This window comes from Schistocerca nitens, chromosome 4 (assembly GCF_023898315.1).
Source record: "Schistocerca nitens isolate TAMUIC-IGC-003100 chromosome 4, iqSchNite1.1, whole genome shotgun sequence".
Taxonomy (NCBI): Eukaryota; Metazoa; Arthropoda; class Insecta; order Orthoptera; family Acrididae; genus Schistocerca; species Schistocerca nitens.
The window spans coordinates 347,059,827-347,075,777 of NC_064617.1; the positions used below are offsets into that span (position 1 = coordinate 347,059,827).

At 38.0% G+C, this 15,951-nt stretch overlaps 1 protein-coding gene across 2 annotated transcripts in view; it reads left to right on the plus strand.

Moving 5' to 3' along the window:
• LOC126252889 (serine/threonine-protein kinase PLK4) overlaps window positions 1–15,951 on the plus strand; it is a 245,329-nt gene that overhangs the window by 212,990 nt on the left and 16,388 nt on the right. For both annotated transcript variants that reach the window (XM_049953858.1, XM_049953859.1), the window contains 3 exons: window positions 3,575–3,708; window positions 6,664–6,816; window positions 14,113–14,235. In XM_049953858.1, the coding sequence (XP_049809815.1) occupies window positions 3,575–3,708; window positions 6,664–6,816; window positions 14,113–14,235 (410 nt within the window). The remainder of the gene's footprint in view (window positions 1–3,574; window positions 3,709–6,663; window positions 6,817–14,112; window positions 14,236–15,951) is intronic.

A 15,951-nucleotide genomic window follows, 5' to 3' on the forward strand; every position in this document is an offset into this window, starting at 1 on the left:
CAGCTACAGCATATTTGACCCTAGAAATATTGTGATTTTTGTTGGTACAAAAATGCACATGTTAAAAAATTTTATGTACAACTGATGAAACCATGAGGATTATAACTGGTACATTAAAAACTGCTCCTTCACCATGATTACCTGCACTTAGCAATATTCTACTATCCGAACGTCCAGGCTCCCAAGAATGGAACAAATTACATTACCCTGATTGACAACAATACCTCCCTTATTGGCATAAACAACCTGACATAGCATCGGTAGAAGTCCCTGAAATCAACTTGGGAAAATATCATAGGTTCAAACTTTGATATTAGTGAAGAATGGAAGAGGACATGGACAAAAAGTATCAACTACATCTACATTTATACTCTGCAAGCCACCTCATGTTGTGTGGCGGAGAGTACTTCGTGTGCCACTATTACTTCCCCTCTTTTGTGTTCCAGTCCCGTACGGTTCATCAGAAGGATGACTGCTGGTAAGCTTTCATATAGGCATGAATCTCTGATTTTATCTTCATTACCTTTTCAAGAGATATAAGTAGGCAGAAGCAATATATTGGTTGACTCTTCTAGGAACATGTGCTCTTGGAATTTTATCAGTAGCCTGCACCATAATGCAGAATGCCTCTCTTGCAGCATCTGCCACTGGAGTTGACTGAGTATGTCCGTGGCACTTGTGCACATACTAAATGAATCTGTAATGAAACACGCTGCTCCTAGGATCTTCTCTGTTCCCTCTATCAATCGTATCTGGTACAAATTCCACACTGATGAGCAATATTTGAGTATTGGTCGAAGCAGTGTTTTGTAAGCTACTTCCATTGTTGTTGAACTACATTTCTGGAAGATTCTCCCAGTTAATCTCAGTCTGGCATCTGCCTTACTTCCAATTAAGTTTATGTGGCCATTCCACTTCATATTTCTCCATACACATACTGCTAGATATTTTATGGAAATAACTGCTCCCAGTGATTGCTCTGCAATCATGTAATCATAAAATAAAGGGTTTTTCTGTCTATGTATTAGCATTACATTACTTTTTTATATAAGTTGTTAAAAGTAATGGTCCTGTGATAATTCCTTGGTGCATAATAACAGGCTGTGTTTGCTAGAAACTTGTCAGTCAAATCACACATGTGGTCAGATATTCCATATGCTCATATTTGGTTCACTAAGCAGCATTGCAGAACTGTACCGAACACTTTCTGGAAGTCAAGGAACACGGTATCTCTCTGGGTGCCTGTATCTACTGCTTTCTGGATCTCGTGATGAACAGAATGAGCTGGGTTTCACACGATGGTTATTTTCAGGATCGATGTTGATTCTTATAGAGGAAATTTTTGGCCCTCAGAAATGTCACTTTGCATGCATAAAACGTGTTCCAAACAGACTAAAGTCAGAGAAATAGTCGTATGTTTTGTGCATCTGTTTGACAAGCCTTCTTGAAACAGGAATGACCTGTGCCTTTTTTCAGTCATTAGTAATACTTTGTTCCTCTAGATACCTGTGGTACACTGCATGTAAAAGAGAGGCAGCTTCTTTCGCACACTCTGCGTAGAATCAGGCTGGTATCCCATTGGGTCCAGTAACCTTTCCTCTTTTGAGCGATTTCACTTGTTTTTCGAACCCTTGGTCTCTTATTTCATTATCTGTCATTTTTTTATTCACATGGCAATTTAAAGGAGGAACACCAGTGCAATTTTCCTGTGTGAGACAGTTTTAGAAAAAGACGTTAAGTATTTCTGCCTTTTCTGTGTCATCCTCTGTTGCAACATCACTATGATCACAATGAGCCTAGACAGATGGCTTTGACCCATTTACAGATTTAACATAAGACCAAAACTTCTTAGGGCATTCTGCCAAGCCAGTGGATAGAATTTTAATTTCAAATATGTTGAAACTTCATGCTTAACCCTCCTTACTCTAATTTTGGTATCATTTAGTTTGGATATGTTTAAATTTCCAGTGGTGCCCCTTTTTTTTCATTTTGTAGCAGCTACCAACATGGTTGTCAAACTACAGTGGTTCTTTTACATCTCTCACAATACTGCTCAGAACATACCTGTCTAAAGTATATTGTATAATGCTCTTGAACTTCGACCATTGATGCTCACCCACTAAGAGAATGCAGATCCCACACAAGAACTTCTGGAAATGAATCTTCTTAGGAACATTTAGATAAGGCTGAAAGAATAAAAACAGGCTATGTGAAGTGCAACTCCATGAAGTGTGGGGTATATCAGTTTCTGTGGTGCCTGACTGTAGGGAATCTGAGCAAATTGTAGACCATGTAGTGCAAGAGTGCCTAGCAAGGAACTATCAAGGACCTATGAGAGACATGACCAATCAGCCATTTCTGCCATTACCTTGTTAATACTAGGAGTGACTGAAAAGTAATGCCTCCACGTTCGTAACTCTTCAATAGTTGGCAGCATTGGTATGTGGCAGGTACTGGCTTGTTCCGTAGCCTCTTCTCTACAGCTCCAGTTGGGGGAAGCCTTAGCATGAACGGTTGTGTTGTTACAGTGTGAAGTATGGAACCTTGCGCAGGCGGACGGTCCATGCGATTTAAGCAACATTCAGTCATTGAATTTCTGATAGCAGAAGATGTCACCCCAAAGGAGATTCATCAGAGAATGAAAGCAGTTTATGGTGATCGTGTTGATGTGAGTACTGTGTGTCGTTGGGTGAGTAAGTTTATAGATGTTGAGGCAGGAACATCTGACCTGCGTGACAAACCAAGAGTTGGACGTCCTGTGACATCAACCACCGAGTTTCACAAGCAAAATGTTGACAGATGATTCAGGATAATCATTGTATCACTTAGAGAGAAACTGCAAGCACAATCGGCATTTCACAAGAACGTGTGGGTCACATTATTGCTTTGCTTGGCTATCAGAAGATTTGTGCAAGATGGGTACCCCAGATGCTGACTCCTGAAATGAAAGCGCACAGACTTGAAATTTGCCGGGAACTCCTCTCGCATTATGAGAATGAAGATGATGCCTTTCTTCTTCAGAAAACTTGTTCATTGTTGGCAGAAATGTATCCAATTGGCTGGTGATTATGTGGAAAAGTGAATATTGGAAATTAGAGATCACATTCTAAGGTTTATTTCTGCATTTCATTTATTAAAATATTCCCATCCAAACCCAATTAACAAAGATGGAGGCATTACTTTTCATTCGACCCTCATAGAAAACTGCATAATTTCCAGAAATGTAAGTAATATTTTTATGATTTTTCATTTGCATATTTTCAGAATTTTGTTATCATGCCATAAATAAATCACCTACACAGAAAAGAAAAATCCCAGTTAAACTATTATGAAATATGCCTCATTTTATACATAATGTAATATGGCACAATTTCCAGAAAATGATCTTTATTATTGATGCTAATGCCATTTATTATTAATGTTTTTATTTATATTTCCAGTGCTTCACTGCAGTTATGTTCTTTTTTTCTTTATATTTCTTTACATTCTTTATATTTTTGAGTTAATTGTAAATTCATTGTTGTAAATATGAATTTCAATATGATTGTATCTTGGTCTTTATGTTAACTTGAAGGTGGAAAGATAAAGAAGAACAATAAGGAAGTTAAAGTGGTGAACTCTGAAGGTGTCCTCACTGTTCTTAACAAAGAAGGCCAGGAAAGTGGATTGAGTCCCGGATCACGTTTGTTGTGGGATCATTATGTCCAGGTACTCTAGTTTGTTCGAATTTTAAGCTTTGCCTCTGTTTGTGCATATCACATAGTAGTGACCACGAGGAAGAATTGAGTTCTATATCAAGTCTGGTATAAAAAGGAATTAATTGACTACTTTTGAAATAATCAAACTATCACATAGTAGTGACCACGAGGAAGAATTGAGTTCTATATCAAGTCTGGTATAAAAAGGAATTAATTGACTACTTTTGAAATAATCAAACTATCAAGTTGAGAAATCATCACTTGTCCATCAAATTGAAGGGTCTGGAGAAGAAAGTGCTAAACCGCAAGAGTATATTTTGAGTTATTGCATGTTATGTGTCTGGATAAATTCAAAGACAATAACACAAATACTATAAGATGAAACAAGTTACATAGTAGATAGCATTCTCTAGCAGTACATGTGGAACTGTTTCTTACCAGTTTGTGGTGAATTTGAAAACATGACAATGTGATCAGACTAACCCATACTAAATTGAAGGTTCGCATCTTCTTCCGCCAGCTGCATCAAAGTAATCAGTTACAAAATTTAATTAATTTTACATGTGTTATAAAATGTTTAATATACAGATGACGGTCTAATATGATACGACTGTACATGGATTTTAAAATTAATATGAGGGTGGTTCAAAAAGTAAGGAAACAAAGCCTCTGTGAGAAAAGGTTTGTTTTGGAAGTCAAAGAGATACACTAAGTTATTAAGGCACTGATACATATTACTTTTCCACATAATCACTGTGATTGTCTATGTATTTGTTCCATCAGTAAATCAGTCTGTTGAAACCAGCATAGAAGAAATCAGGGTCTGGGTGTAGGAGACGTGCCCATATTTCATCCACTGTGACAATACAGTGCAGGAATGGAACACTGTGCACCTTATACTGCATTCAGTGCTAGAAAGGCAGCACCATTCACTTGACTTTTTTGTCATCTGAGAATTACCATGTTACACAACAAGAACCCATCTTCTGGCAGTCCATTGCATTGTGCACGATATTCACTACACTGCCACTGGAGATGTTGAGCTTGTGTGCAGGCTGCCTGACACATATGTGGTGATCACCTTGACTCAAGCTGTTAACACTGCACACGTTATGATGTGAGGTAGACATGTTTGTCTGCTGTGACCTTTGCTTGTCTCACACTGGAGTTCTGCGTTTATCTAATTTCAGACAGCAAAACCACACCTGTTTTTGTGACATGACTATGCAAATTTCCACCAGTTAACTGTGAACTACTGGTGGGAACCATTCCTTTAAATGTAAAATACCGTATTACACTTTGCATTTCAGTCACCAAATGTGTGCCAATGCATCCATCTTGACGCTGTATACAAAAGTGTAACAGTGTAACTACCTCCATCTATAAGCAGCATTTGAATGTTTTGATTGTCTACTTAAACATGAAATTTAATTTACATGGGGTATTAATACACACACGAGAGCTCTTGTTACTTTATTTACTGGACCACCCACTTACACCTGTGTGTTCTCAGAACTGTTGACTTGTTTTATCATACATTCCTTTCAGGTAGTGTGGAATTTTGCTGAACAAATAATCTCAATAATTATGTTTATTAGTGTAAGGATAAAAAGGACTGCACTATCCATTTTGGGTGTTATAAAAGTGGTTTCTGTATGGCTGAGGCCATTAAATATTCTGAATCTTATTGTGCCTTGTTTACTTTTTTGTGTATTTGATATGTTTCTTTTAAATGAAATAGGAGAAATTATTTTGGTTTATGCTCTCATTCCCATGGTACCCTTACAAAGTTTGTAATATTCCTCATCAGACTGTGATGGGCATAAATCATTCTTTTATGAAACACATGTGCTGATTGTTCACTGATAATATAACTGCGATCTTTAATGCTTTCCTGTGTGCTTAAAATTCTCAGTGCCTCAAAATGTTTCAGAACTTTCACTTGCTTCTTTGGTAACTTTGGAACTCTTTTTCACTTCTGTCTTGGTTGTTTTTTTCTGAAAACAGAGCAGAGCTTACAAAGATTCATTTCATTAGCATTCTAATGCAGTTGAAATTGTGGTGGAGGCATGAAACATTGTATTATTAATCTAGGAAGCGAGAACAAGACAATAGTTTTTGAAAAAGCACATTCTCAGTACAGATATAAACATGTAAGTTCTTCACTTATGTTATTAAAAAAACACCCTTGTTCCACCTGCTATCTATGGTGCTTACAAAATTAAATCATTCCATTGAAAAAATCTTTAACGTGCACCAAACAAAAATTCATGGCAACCCTTATTTTTCATTCTAAACTGTTTGAATTCCATGGAATTCCTCACTTAATGTTGAAGTATCACAATAACTATGACAGTTAAATAAATGATAAGCAGTTCATCATGAAGCTGATGAATCAGGCTATGAGGTGTGAGACAAATATAGTTTGTTTAAAATCATTTGAGAAAGGTTACAGAGAATTGTCTTTTGTGCACGCAGTTTAGCAAGCCAGCTGACTGCCATGTTAAGTATTACAGACTTGAGAGGTTTGGCATGCTAGCCAGCCATTTCCAATCTTTGCTAGCCATCAGTCAAATATGCCACCTAGCAAACTTACAGCAAACCTTACTCCACGTTATATGGGCCTTATCAAGGTGAGGGGGCTGTAGCCTTCAGCAGCTGCATGCAGCTGTAAGTTGCAGTGGTTTACCATTAGCTGTGATGTTTCTGGAACATGTTACAGAACACTACAAATTTATTTGTTTTACTGGTATGTTCTTGATGAACTTTTAGTGCCCTCTTTTTCTTTGCTCTCAAACATCGTGCTTCTTAAATATGTTATTATTTGATAGATCTGTATATGAAATAAACAATTTTCTGACGTAGTTAATTGTTATCTCTTTCATGTAAAGACATTCAAACTTTGTTCCTGCATGAATAAAATTATATGTTTTCTTATATACTGAAATGAATTATACATTTTTAGTGCTATGCACACTGCAGGCTGGTGGAGGAAACACTTGAAAAAATCTGCAAGAACTCAAAGCAAAGTTGTTTTCCAGTAACTATTGGACGAAAACCAAATACTGGAGGGGCACGTGCCTTTCAAACTAAGGAGAATCTGGCCCAGTTGCCGATTGTAAGTAGATACCATTGTATGCAGCTTTGAAATATTTTTATGTATATTTCACAGTCATCGAAAACTCTAGCATAAAATTTTTATGCTATATGAGAGGCACAGTCATTCAGAATTGCTGCTTATTTCAGTATTCAACCCATCGTAACGTCCGTCTTACAGAACTGTTAACTTGTTTGGTAGACTAAAAAGGAGAACAAAATTATAAGTCATTTCATAGCCAAGACCTTCAGAAGTTTGTTAGTGTTAGGAATGATCTCAGGGAAATTAAAACATTTTACTTTGTTTGTCTCAGTGTATATTCACTCTAATAAATAATACTGGATTTGTGAACAAGAACAGAGTGTACACATCCAGGGAAATTCAGGAAAAACCTGGAGAGGTTTAAGGAATTTTTCATTGTTTTAGTTTTAAATTATATTTTTGAAATTTTGACTGGTAAGAACTGATACTCTAAAAGAGAATGTTACTTTAGCCACATATTGCAGCAATAAAAAATAAACGAGAGAAAAGTACTAATAGGAAACTTATGTTACTAGAAAATGCGCATATTGTAACAACAAAACACAGTGCACCCACAAGTGTCTGCTGACAGCAAAATGTTTCAAAGGCTTAGGACGAAGACTATGCGTATGCAATACTTCATAACAACAAACTGCTTTTGACGAGCATGGCATCACAACTGTTTAAATTAGGTTCATTCGAGCAGTTGCCAGCGGGCTTATGTGCATGCACCGAGCTGAAGTCGCATATGAGCAGCACCTTCTCCCTATTTGAAGTGTGGCTGTTAGATGTGGAAGCAGTAGCTGCAAGCAGCCAGATTTTTTCTGGCATGCCCAAATGCCAGATTCACACATGCACAGAGCAGTCAGAGCTGTAGTGGGGTGTTACAGAAGACTGAAATTTGCTATTAGTTTCAGTTTTACAATTTTATTCTATTTGCACATTACTAGCTATCAAGCATTAATCACTTTGCAGAACAATGAAGTTATTTTTGTTGGTTTCCCAAAGAAATTTGGCTTGTGTTAATCTTTTTCGCAAGGGCTACATGTATATTACCTGTGTGTGAGGGGGAGGGGCATGCTTACGTAAATATCTTTTTTAATTTTTTTAAGTGTTTCAATCAACACTATTAGCTAGTTTCAACTGTTCGCAGAATTTCAAGTGCGCATTTTAATCTTCTGGCAAGTATGGCATCATGCCATAGTAACAAACCAAACACAAGATTATGTAGTAATGTTGCTCCTAGAAAATTGGCTTTCCAAAAACCACACTGAAAAACTTTAGCAGAATTTTACATGCCTGCCTACTGTGAAAATGTTTTTCGATCACAAGATGTGTTTCAACAGTTGTCAGGCACCTCATCTAGGTTTGATGTTATATCTTAATTTGTACTGTTTACCTCTTAAATTTACAAAACTACATTTGTCAGTGAGCTATAATAGCACACTGTGTTCTATCATCATAACTCCCTACAAGGTTTACATGCACAAAAAAAAGACCAATATTAAATGTGAAAGCTTAGCTTTTCTTGTATCTTAATTTAAATCATGTACTTTTCCTATTTGTGTGTTCACAACAGTTAACAGTGATGTTGCTATTGGCTGACTATATCATGCGTGCTATGTTCTGAATATCTGCTGTCATTTTATAGTGAGATAACAAGACGTGAGCTATGATTGGCTGACAAAAGCGCATCGCAATCTCAATTTCAGTGCTTCGGAAACTAACATGCTCTATTTGGTGAAATTCATATTTGTGCTTTCATAATACAAAAATATGCAGCATTCATGTTGCTGCGCAACAAAGATCTTACCAACAAAGGGTTGATAAGTTTTACTGTTCTGAAGGAGAGTATACCGTTATTTAATACAAAGAAAGTCTATTTTCACCTGCGAAAATGTGCATTTGTAACTGGGAAATCTGGGAATATTTTTTCTTGTCTGCATATACACCCTGAAGAAAACAGTTTTATAGAAGAATATGTTATGCACAGTTTCATTATACTATGGCTCTGCACAGGCATGGTGTTTTTTTCAGTGAACATATATAGAGTAACTAACTGTACTTTATGTATTTTAATTTACTGTTTGGTGAATAAACTCTCATTGTGCTGGCTGTTATGATCCCAATTTTAAAATTTTCTTACATTGAGTAGTACGTTATGTTGTTATTGTTGTAAACATTTCTTCAGCTTCACATTTACTGAATTTTATTTACAAAATATAACTAAAACACATCAAGGTCAAATATTTTTAAAAGGGAAACAGAAAAAAAGAGAGCAGAGAAATCTCAAGTACTGCATATTTAGTAGTCCTCCCTGCATATCTTCCTTTCAAGCTTACACTTCAGGAAAGTGTGTTGGGTCGATTGCTGTTCATTTTGTTTACTAATGATCTTGCAGACAATATTAATAATAATCTCAGACTTTTTGTAGCTGATGAAGTAATCTATAATGAATTACAGTGTAAATGAAGCTGTACAAATATTCAGTCAGACCTTGATAAGATTTAAATTTGGTGCAGTGATTGGCAGGTTGCTTAAAAAAAAAGTATGTGGGTGTGACACTTAGTAGGGATGTGAAGTGGAACGAACACGTGGGCTCAGTTGTGAGTAAAGCAGGTAGCAGAATTCGATGTATTGATAGAATACTAAGGAAATTCAGTCCGTCTGTAAAGGAGACTGCTTATAAATCACTCGTATGATGTGGCCTAGAACATTGCTGAAGTGTGTGGGACACAAACCAAATAGGATTAGCAGGGGATATTGAATGTATATAGAGAAGGGCAGCATGAATGGTCACAGGTTTGTTTGACCCATGGGAGAAAGTGACTGAGATGTTGAAAGAACTGAACTGGCAGACTCTTGAAGAGACGTAAACTATCCTTAGGAAGTCTGCTGACCAGGTTTCAAGAACCAGCTTTAAATGATGAATCTAGGAATATACTATTTATCACCCCCTGCACATTGCTCCCATAGGTATCGTGAAGATAAGATTAAGTTAATCACAGCATCCTCTTTTTCTCATGCTCTATACGTGAAAGGTTTGGGAAAAAGCCCTAATAACTGGTACAGTGATATGTACCCTCTGCTATACACTTCACAGTAGTTCACAGAGTTTAGATGTAGAGACAGGTGTTGGAGTAGGGTGAGGAAAGGAATGTGGCAGCAGAAGGATGAAAACTGTACTAGTCACGAATGGGGATTGGAATAGGGGCAGGCATGGCTCTCGGTGGATGTGGCAAAATGTGGATTAACACGGGAGATGTTCAGTGTTGGGATGCTGAGAAAACTGTAGAAAACGTCAAGAGAAGTATGGTGAGGGCAGTGAGTGACAACATGGCCTAAAATGGATACTAACAGATGTGTAAACCAGGAGACTATAGGAAGTATAGTGTGCTTTTAAAGACTTTGGCAAAGTTATAAGAATATTTGGATAATTTTCACAGCAAACACAGCCTCGTGGCCATGTGAATGTAGTGGCAGCTTTTTGATGTTCGGCTGATGATAGAGGTCAAAATGAAAAGTACTTCTGTTTATTGTTGTCTGTAGAGTGAGTAATGCATTTGAATGTATTGCTTTAGCTATGGTATGTTAACAAATTTTTTGTTAATATACACTTTTGAGCAATGAATAAAATGTGTTTGCCATGTTCAGGAGATATTTGTCCTCATACAAGGAGAATTCTATAAGTAATGCATCCATATTCTTCCCGATGCAATAGGTGGAGGGTGATGTTAACTTCAAAATATGCCTGATATCAGTTTCATCTCACCTGCTGGAGAGTCAGGATGTGCATTCCCATGAACCCAATTTTGCAGTTACGAGCACAGCATGGTGGATCATTCTGTGGAACAACATTACACTATCAGATTTTGTGTTAAATGTGAGAAGTCAGCCACTGAACAGTTTCCATTTATTCAGCAGGTATTTGGGACTGATTGCTTGTCCAAATCACAATTTCTTTGATGGCTCCAGTCATTCAAGGATGGTTGAGAGGATATCACTAACAAATCTGACCATGGACCTCCATCAACCTCCCAGATCAACGAAAATGTGATGTGTGTGCATGATTGTTCGAATTCAGATTGTTGAACCTTCAGTCAATAATGGAAACTTGATAATCATCACAGATACAGCCATTTATCACATTGAAACTGAATATTAGAACATGCAAAAGGTATGTGCCAAATTGGTCCCAAGTTTTCAATGAACAGATGGACATGTGAATGCTCCAGTAGCAAGAACTCTTGGAAATGTGTGAAAATGATCCTAATTTTTTTTATACTCAGTTATGGTTCATGAGTAGGCCCAGAGACAAAAAGACAGAGTGGCACACACCAGCATCACCGTGGCCCAAGAATGCACACATGAGCAAGTCCTGATCATAGCCACACCCATTGTTCTCTTTGGTGTCAGAGACGTTTTCTACTAAATATTTTTACGTATGAGGACCATGCTTTGGAAATGATCTTAAGACTGAAAAGGAGTGTCACACGCCTTCAAGGATGAGGGGTAACTGCCAAGCCCCAGTACCTCCAATGTCACTGAATTTCTGGCCAGGACCCACACCCCATTGCTTTCCCATCTTCCCTATAGTCCTGATCTAACACCCACAGACTCCCCCCATCCCCATCCCCATCCTCCTCCCTTAAAAGGAGGCCTGAAACATTGGGACGCAACTGAAAACAGTCGGGCTCATGTTATATCATCTCTAAAGGACATTCCAGAGAAGTCTTTCTAGGATGGCTTCCGGGCCTGGAAACGCCACCTCCAGAAGATAATGATATTGGGGGGGGGGGGGGGCTGTTCTGTAAATTTTTGACTACAAATATATTCATTAAATGACATTTTATGGATGTGCTCAAATTACTTTTGGAACCCACCTTGTGTGATGGCGATGTCATTTGTCACTTTTGTCTTTGTCTTAGTGATAGTTGCAAACATTGTGAGCAAGAGATTGTGGCACATTTATTCATGACATGATGCTAGGATAAGTCAGACCTGAAGTGGAATGGACCTCAGTTCAGGTAATATTACCACCACAAGGGCCAACAACATGTGAATAGTACAGATCATCATGCACTAACTTATGTTGTACATTTGGATACACTGAGCATAGAATAGCATTAACTTTGCAGTTTAATGCTTGGGGGGGGGGGGGGGGGAGCAGGTAATCTGTTAATTACGAGGTGTGTTCAAAAAGAAACCGAACTTTTGCTATATCTGCTTTATTGCTTATTGTACAACATTTTAAGCACTGACCCCTTCAAAATAGTCCCCTCTACTGGGAATACACCGTTTCCAACATTTCTTCCAGTTTTGGAACACCTCCTGGAACACATTTTGTGGGATGCGCGCAGGTTTCTTGTCGAATTGTCCTGTATCTCCTCTATGGTTTGGAAACGACATCCTTTCAATGTGTTTTTCAATTTGGGAAATGAAAAAGTCTGCTGGAGCTAGGTCTGGAGAATGTGGCGGATGGGGCACAACGGGTATGTGGTGTTTTGCTAGATAGCTGCAGAGAAGGATTGATGCGTGAGCTGGCACATTGTCATGATGCAACATCCAACTCTGGTTTTTCCACAATTCTTCCTGTGCACAGCATCCCTCATGTGCACTAGGATTCCCTAGAAGACTTCCTAATTTACCATCTGACCACATGGCACAAATTCATGATGGATAATGACTTTGTAGTCAAAAAACTCAACCAACATCACCTGGATCTTTGACCGACTCTTGCATTCTGTTTTTGGACGAGGTGACCATTTGCCCACCCACTGCGTCGACTCCATCTTCGTTCCAGCATCCTAGTTGCACACCCACACTTAGTCGCCTGTTATGATGTTCTTTTTTCTTAGGAATGTTATCATTGTCATTAATAGGAGCAAGCATTTCCTCACACATTTCAACATGGGTTTGTTTCTGATCTTCAATCAACAAATGTGCTACGAATTTTGCACAGACACAATGCATCTTAAGTTTTTCACTCAAAATTTGATGGCATGATCGTACACTGATGCCCACCTCCTCAGCAATTTCCCGTAAGGTTAAACAACAATTTCTGCAAATCACAGCACGAACGCTATCCACATGACCATCATCTGTTGATGTGGAAGGACATCCAGACTTGGAATCGTCACAGACCGACATTCTGCCCTGTTGAAAATGTTATAATCATGCGTAGCACTGAATGTAACTTGTATAGTCCTCCCCATATGCTTGGCTAAGCATTTGAAATGTCTCTGTGAAAGTTTTGCCAAGTTTGTAGCAGAATTTCACACACATACATTGATAGTTCTTCAAGCTCCTTCATTGCATTAATCCAATGAGCAGGTTGTACATGTGCTTACATCAGCAGCTGTGGTTCGCTTGCTAATTGGCCAAGCGACACGAGGCAAATAGCAGTTTGTTGTCTAAACCTGCCGCTAGGTGAGCTCAGTAGCCGCAGTGCACTCTCTCTGCTGGTTGGTGCACTACTTCAAAAGTTCGGTTTCTATTTGAACACACCTTTTATGTTTCTTGCTTATATATATGTTATTTGTCACTTACCCAATGAAACTGATACTCAAAAATGCAACAGATTTGTAATCCAGTACAGTGATGTTTAAGGTTCTCTCCCACTAGCAGCAGTCTTCAAATTAAATTGTTCTTAAAATAGCAAAATGTTCATTGGCATCCAGAGGCTGCTCACATCCAGTGCACAGAATGAACCTAATCTTGTGTGCCATTGTGCTTCCTACTATAGTTAGATAAGATGAAAAATTCATTATTTGCTACATCTTTAATGTCATTACATACCCTTTTTTTAAAAAAATGTGCTTAAATCATTGTTGAAAGTTTCATGGTGACTCTCATAGTGCCTTCATCCCATGTCGTTTCTCCCAGTGAAAAACTGATTCGCTGTTATCGGAATAACATCTATAAGTTGCTGAGGGCTGTGTATATGGCAGTTGTTTGGGGTCAGGCATTTTCTTGTGGAACAATGAAAGAATTGAGGACTTAACTGAAACTACATGTTTCCACTGTACAGCTATCCACAATTTGCTATTGAGACACCATTCCAATGTGCATTGAGTTTAAGTACAGTTAATGAATGCTGTTATGATTTGTGTATGGCTGGTTTTGTTCATTTTCCACTTACAAAGTTGTAAGATGCACTAGGCAAGTGTTATGCAGTGTATTGAAAGTTCATCTACACTGAATTTCACTTTTCATTATGTGTGTCTATTCCATCGGTTTTATACATTTTTTTTTTTTTTTAAATGACAAACTAATAATATTTTGATTTGATTTCAGAAACAGTCATTTAGTGTACCAGCATTGGCAGCTGTTAGCAAACTTTTTGAAGCCTCATATGCAGATTTAGGACCACTGCATGCAGGAACTGTGGAGATCCCAGGCATCGGTATTGCTTCCTTGGTAAGTAACGCTGCCAGGATAGAATACAGTGCTTACATTTTTCCTTCTTTGTTTCTAACCAAAAGGACATAGTAATTTGCAAGTGAGTCAATAAAAAATATACTGCACATGAGATAAAATGCCAGGTCATGTCTCATCTCCTGTCTGCTTGCTCAGATTTAGGTTATGAGTGGCTGCTGTAAATCAGTAGTGACAAAAACTGGCATGTTTTCTCTGTGACAATTTCCTCAAGACAACAGTTTCAGGTATCGCATGACAGTATTAAGTTCTGAGAGTGAGACTGATTTGTTGTCAAAGACTACATTTAAGTACCTTATATAGCTCATTGACATATACCTTTCTCATTTTATGATGAGAAAAAGCTTGACATTTGGTGTGTAATACAATCACTACAAACAGCAATCTTTATTGCTGGCTACATTACCATCATTCTATATGATTCACACAATTTTGATTGCGGTAAACTGATACTGCAATGTTCAGCTTTAGCATGTCAGTGGAGGTGTTACAAATTCATTTAAATAAAAATTCTGTGCAATTTTCACATTTATTTACGTGTATGGGGGCAGTCAAATGAAAACAAGACAGATGGTAAAAAGGAAGTAAACTGTTCATTATTTCGAAAGTAACTGCCATAACTGTCAATGCATTTCTTGCAATGTGAGAGACAATGGACAATGCCTTCATGGAAAAATGTTTGCAGTTACCTACGGAATCATGATTGTACCCTCGTGCACAACTTCATGTGAAGAAAATCAACGACCACAAATGTCTTTCTTCAGGGCTCCAAAAATATGGAAATTGCATGGGGTGAGATCTGGACTGTATGATGGATGTGTTAATGGCTTGGCAGTGGAACTTCTACAGCATAGTCAAAACAACTTTAGCAACACATGTTGTTGTTGTTGTGTTCTTCAGTCCTGAGACTGGTTTGATGCAGCTCTCCATGCTACCCTATCCTGTGCAAGCTTCTTCATCTCCCAGTACCTACTGCAACACACGTCCTTCTGAATCTGCTTGGTGTATTCATCTCTTGGTCTCCCTCTACGATTTTTACCCTCCACGCTGCCCTCCAATGCTAAATTAGTGATCCCTTGATGCCTCAGGACATGTCCTACTAACTGGTCCCTTCTTTTTGTCAAGTTGTGCCACATACTCCTCTTCTCCCCAATTCTATTGAATACCTCCTCATTAGTTATGTGATCTACCCATCTAATCTTCAGCATTCTTCTGTAGCACTACATTTCGAAAGCTTCTATTCTCTTCTTGTCCAAACTATTTATCGTTTCAATTCCATACATGGCTACACTCCATACAAATACTTTCAGAAACGACTTCCTGACACTTAAATCTATACTCGATATTAACAAATGTCTCTTCTTCAGAAACGCTTTCCTTGCCATTGCCATTCTGCATTTTATATCTTCTCTACTTCGACCATCATCAGTTATTTTGCTCCCCAAATAGCAAAACTCCTTTACTACTTTAAGTGTCTCATTTCCTAATCTAATTCCCTCAGCATCACCCGACTTAATTCGACCACATTCCGTTATCTTCATTTTGCTTTTGTTGATGTTCATCTTATATCCTCCTTTCAAGACACTGTCCATTCCGTGCAACTGCTCTTCCAAGTCCTTTGCTGTCTCTGATAGAATTACAATGTCATCGACGAACCTCAAAGTTTTTATTTCTTCTCCATGGATTTTAATACCTACT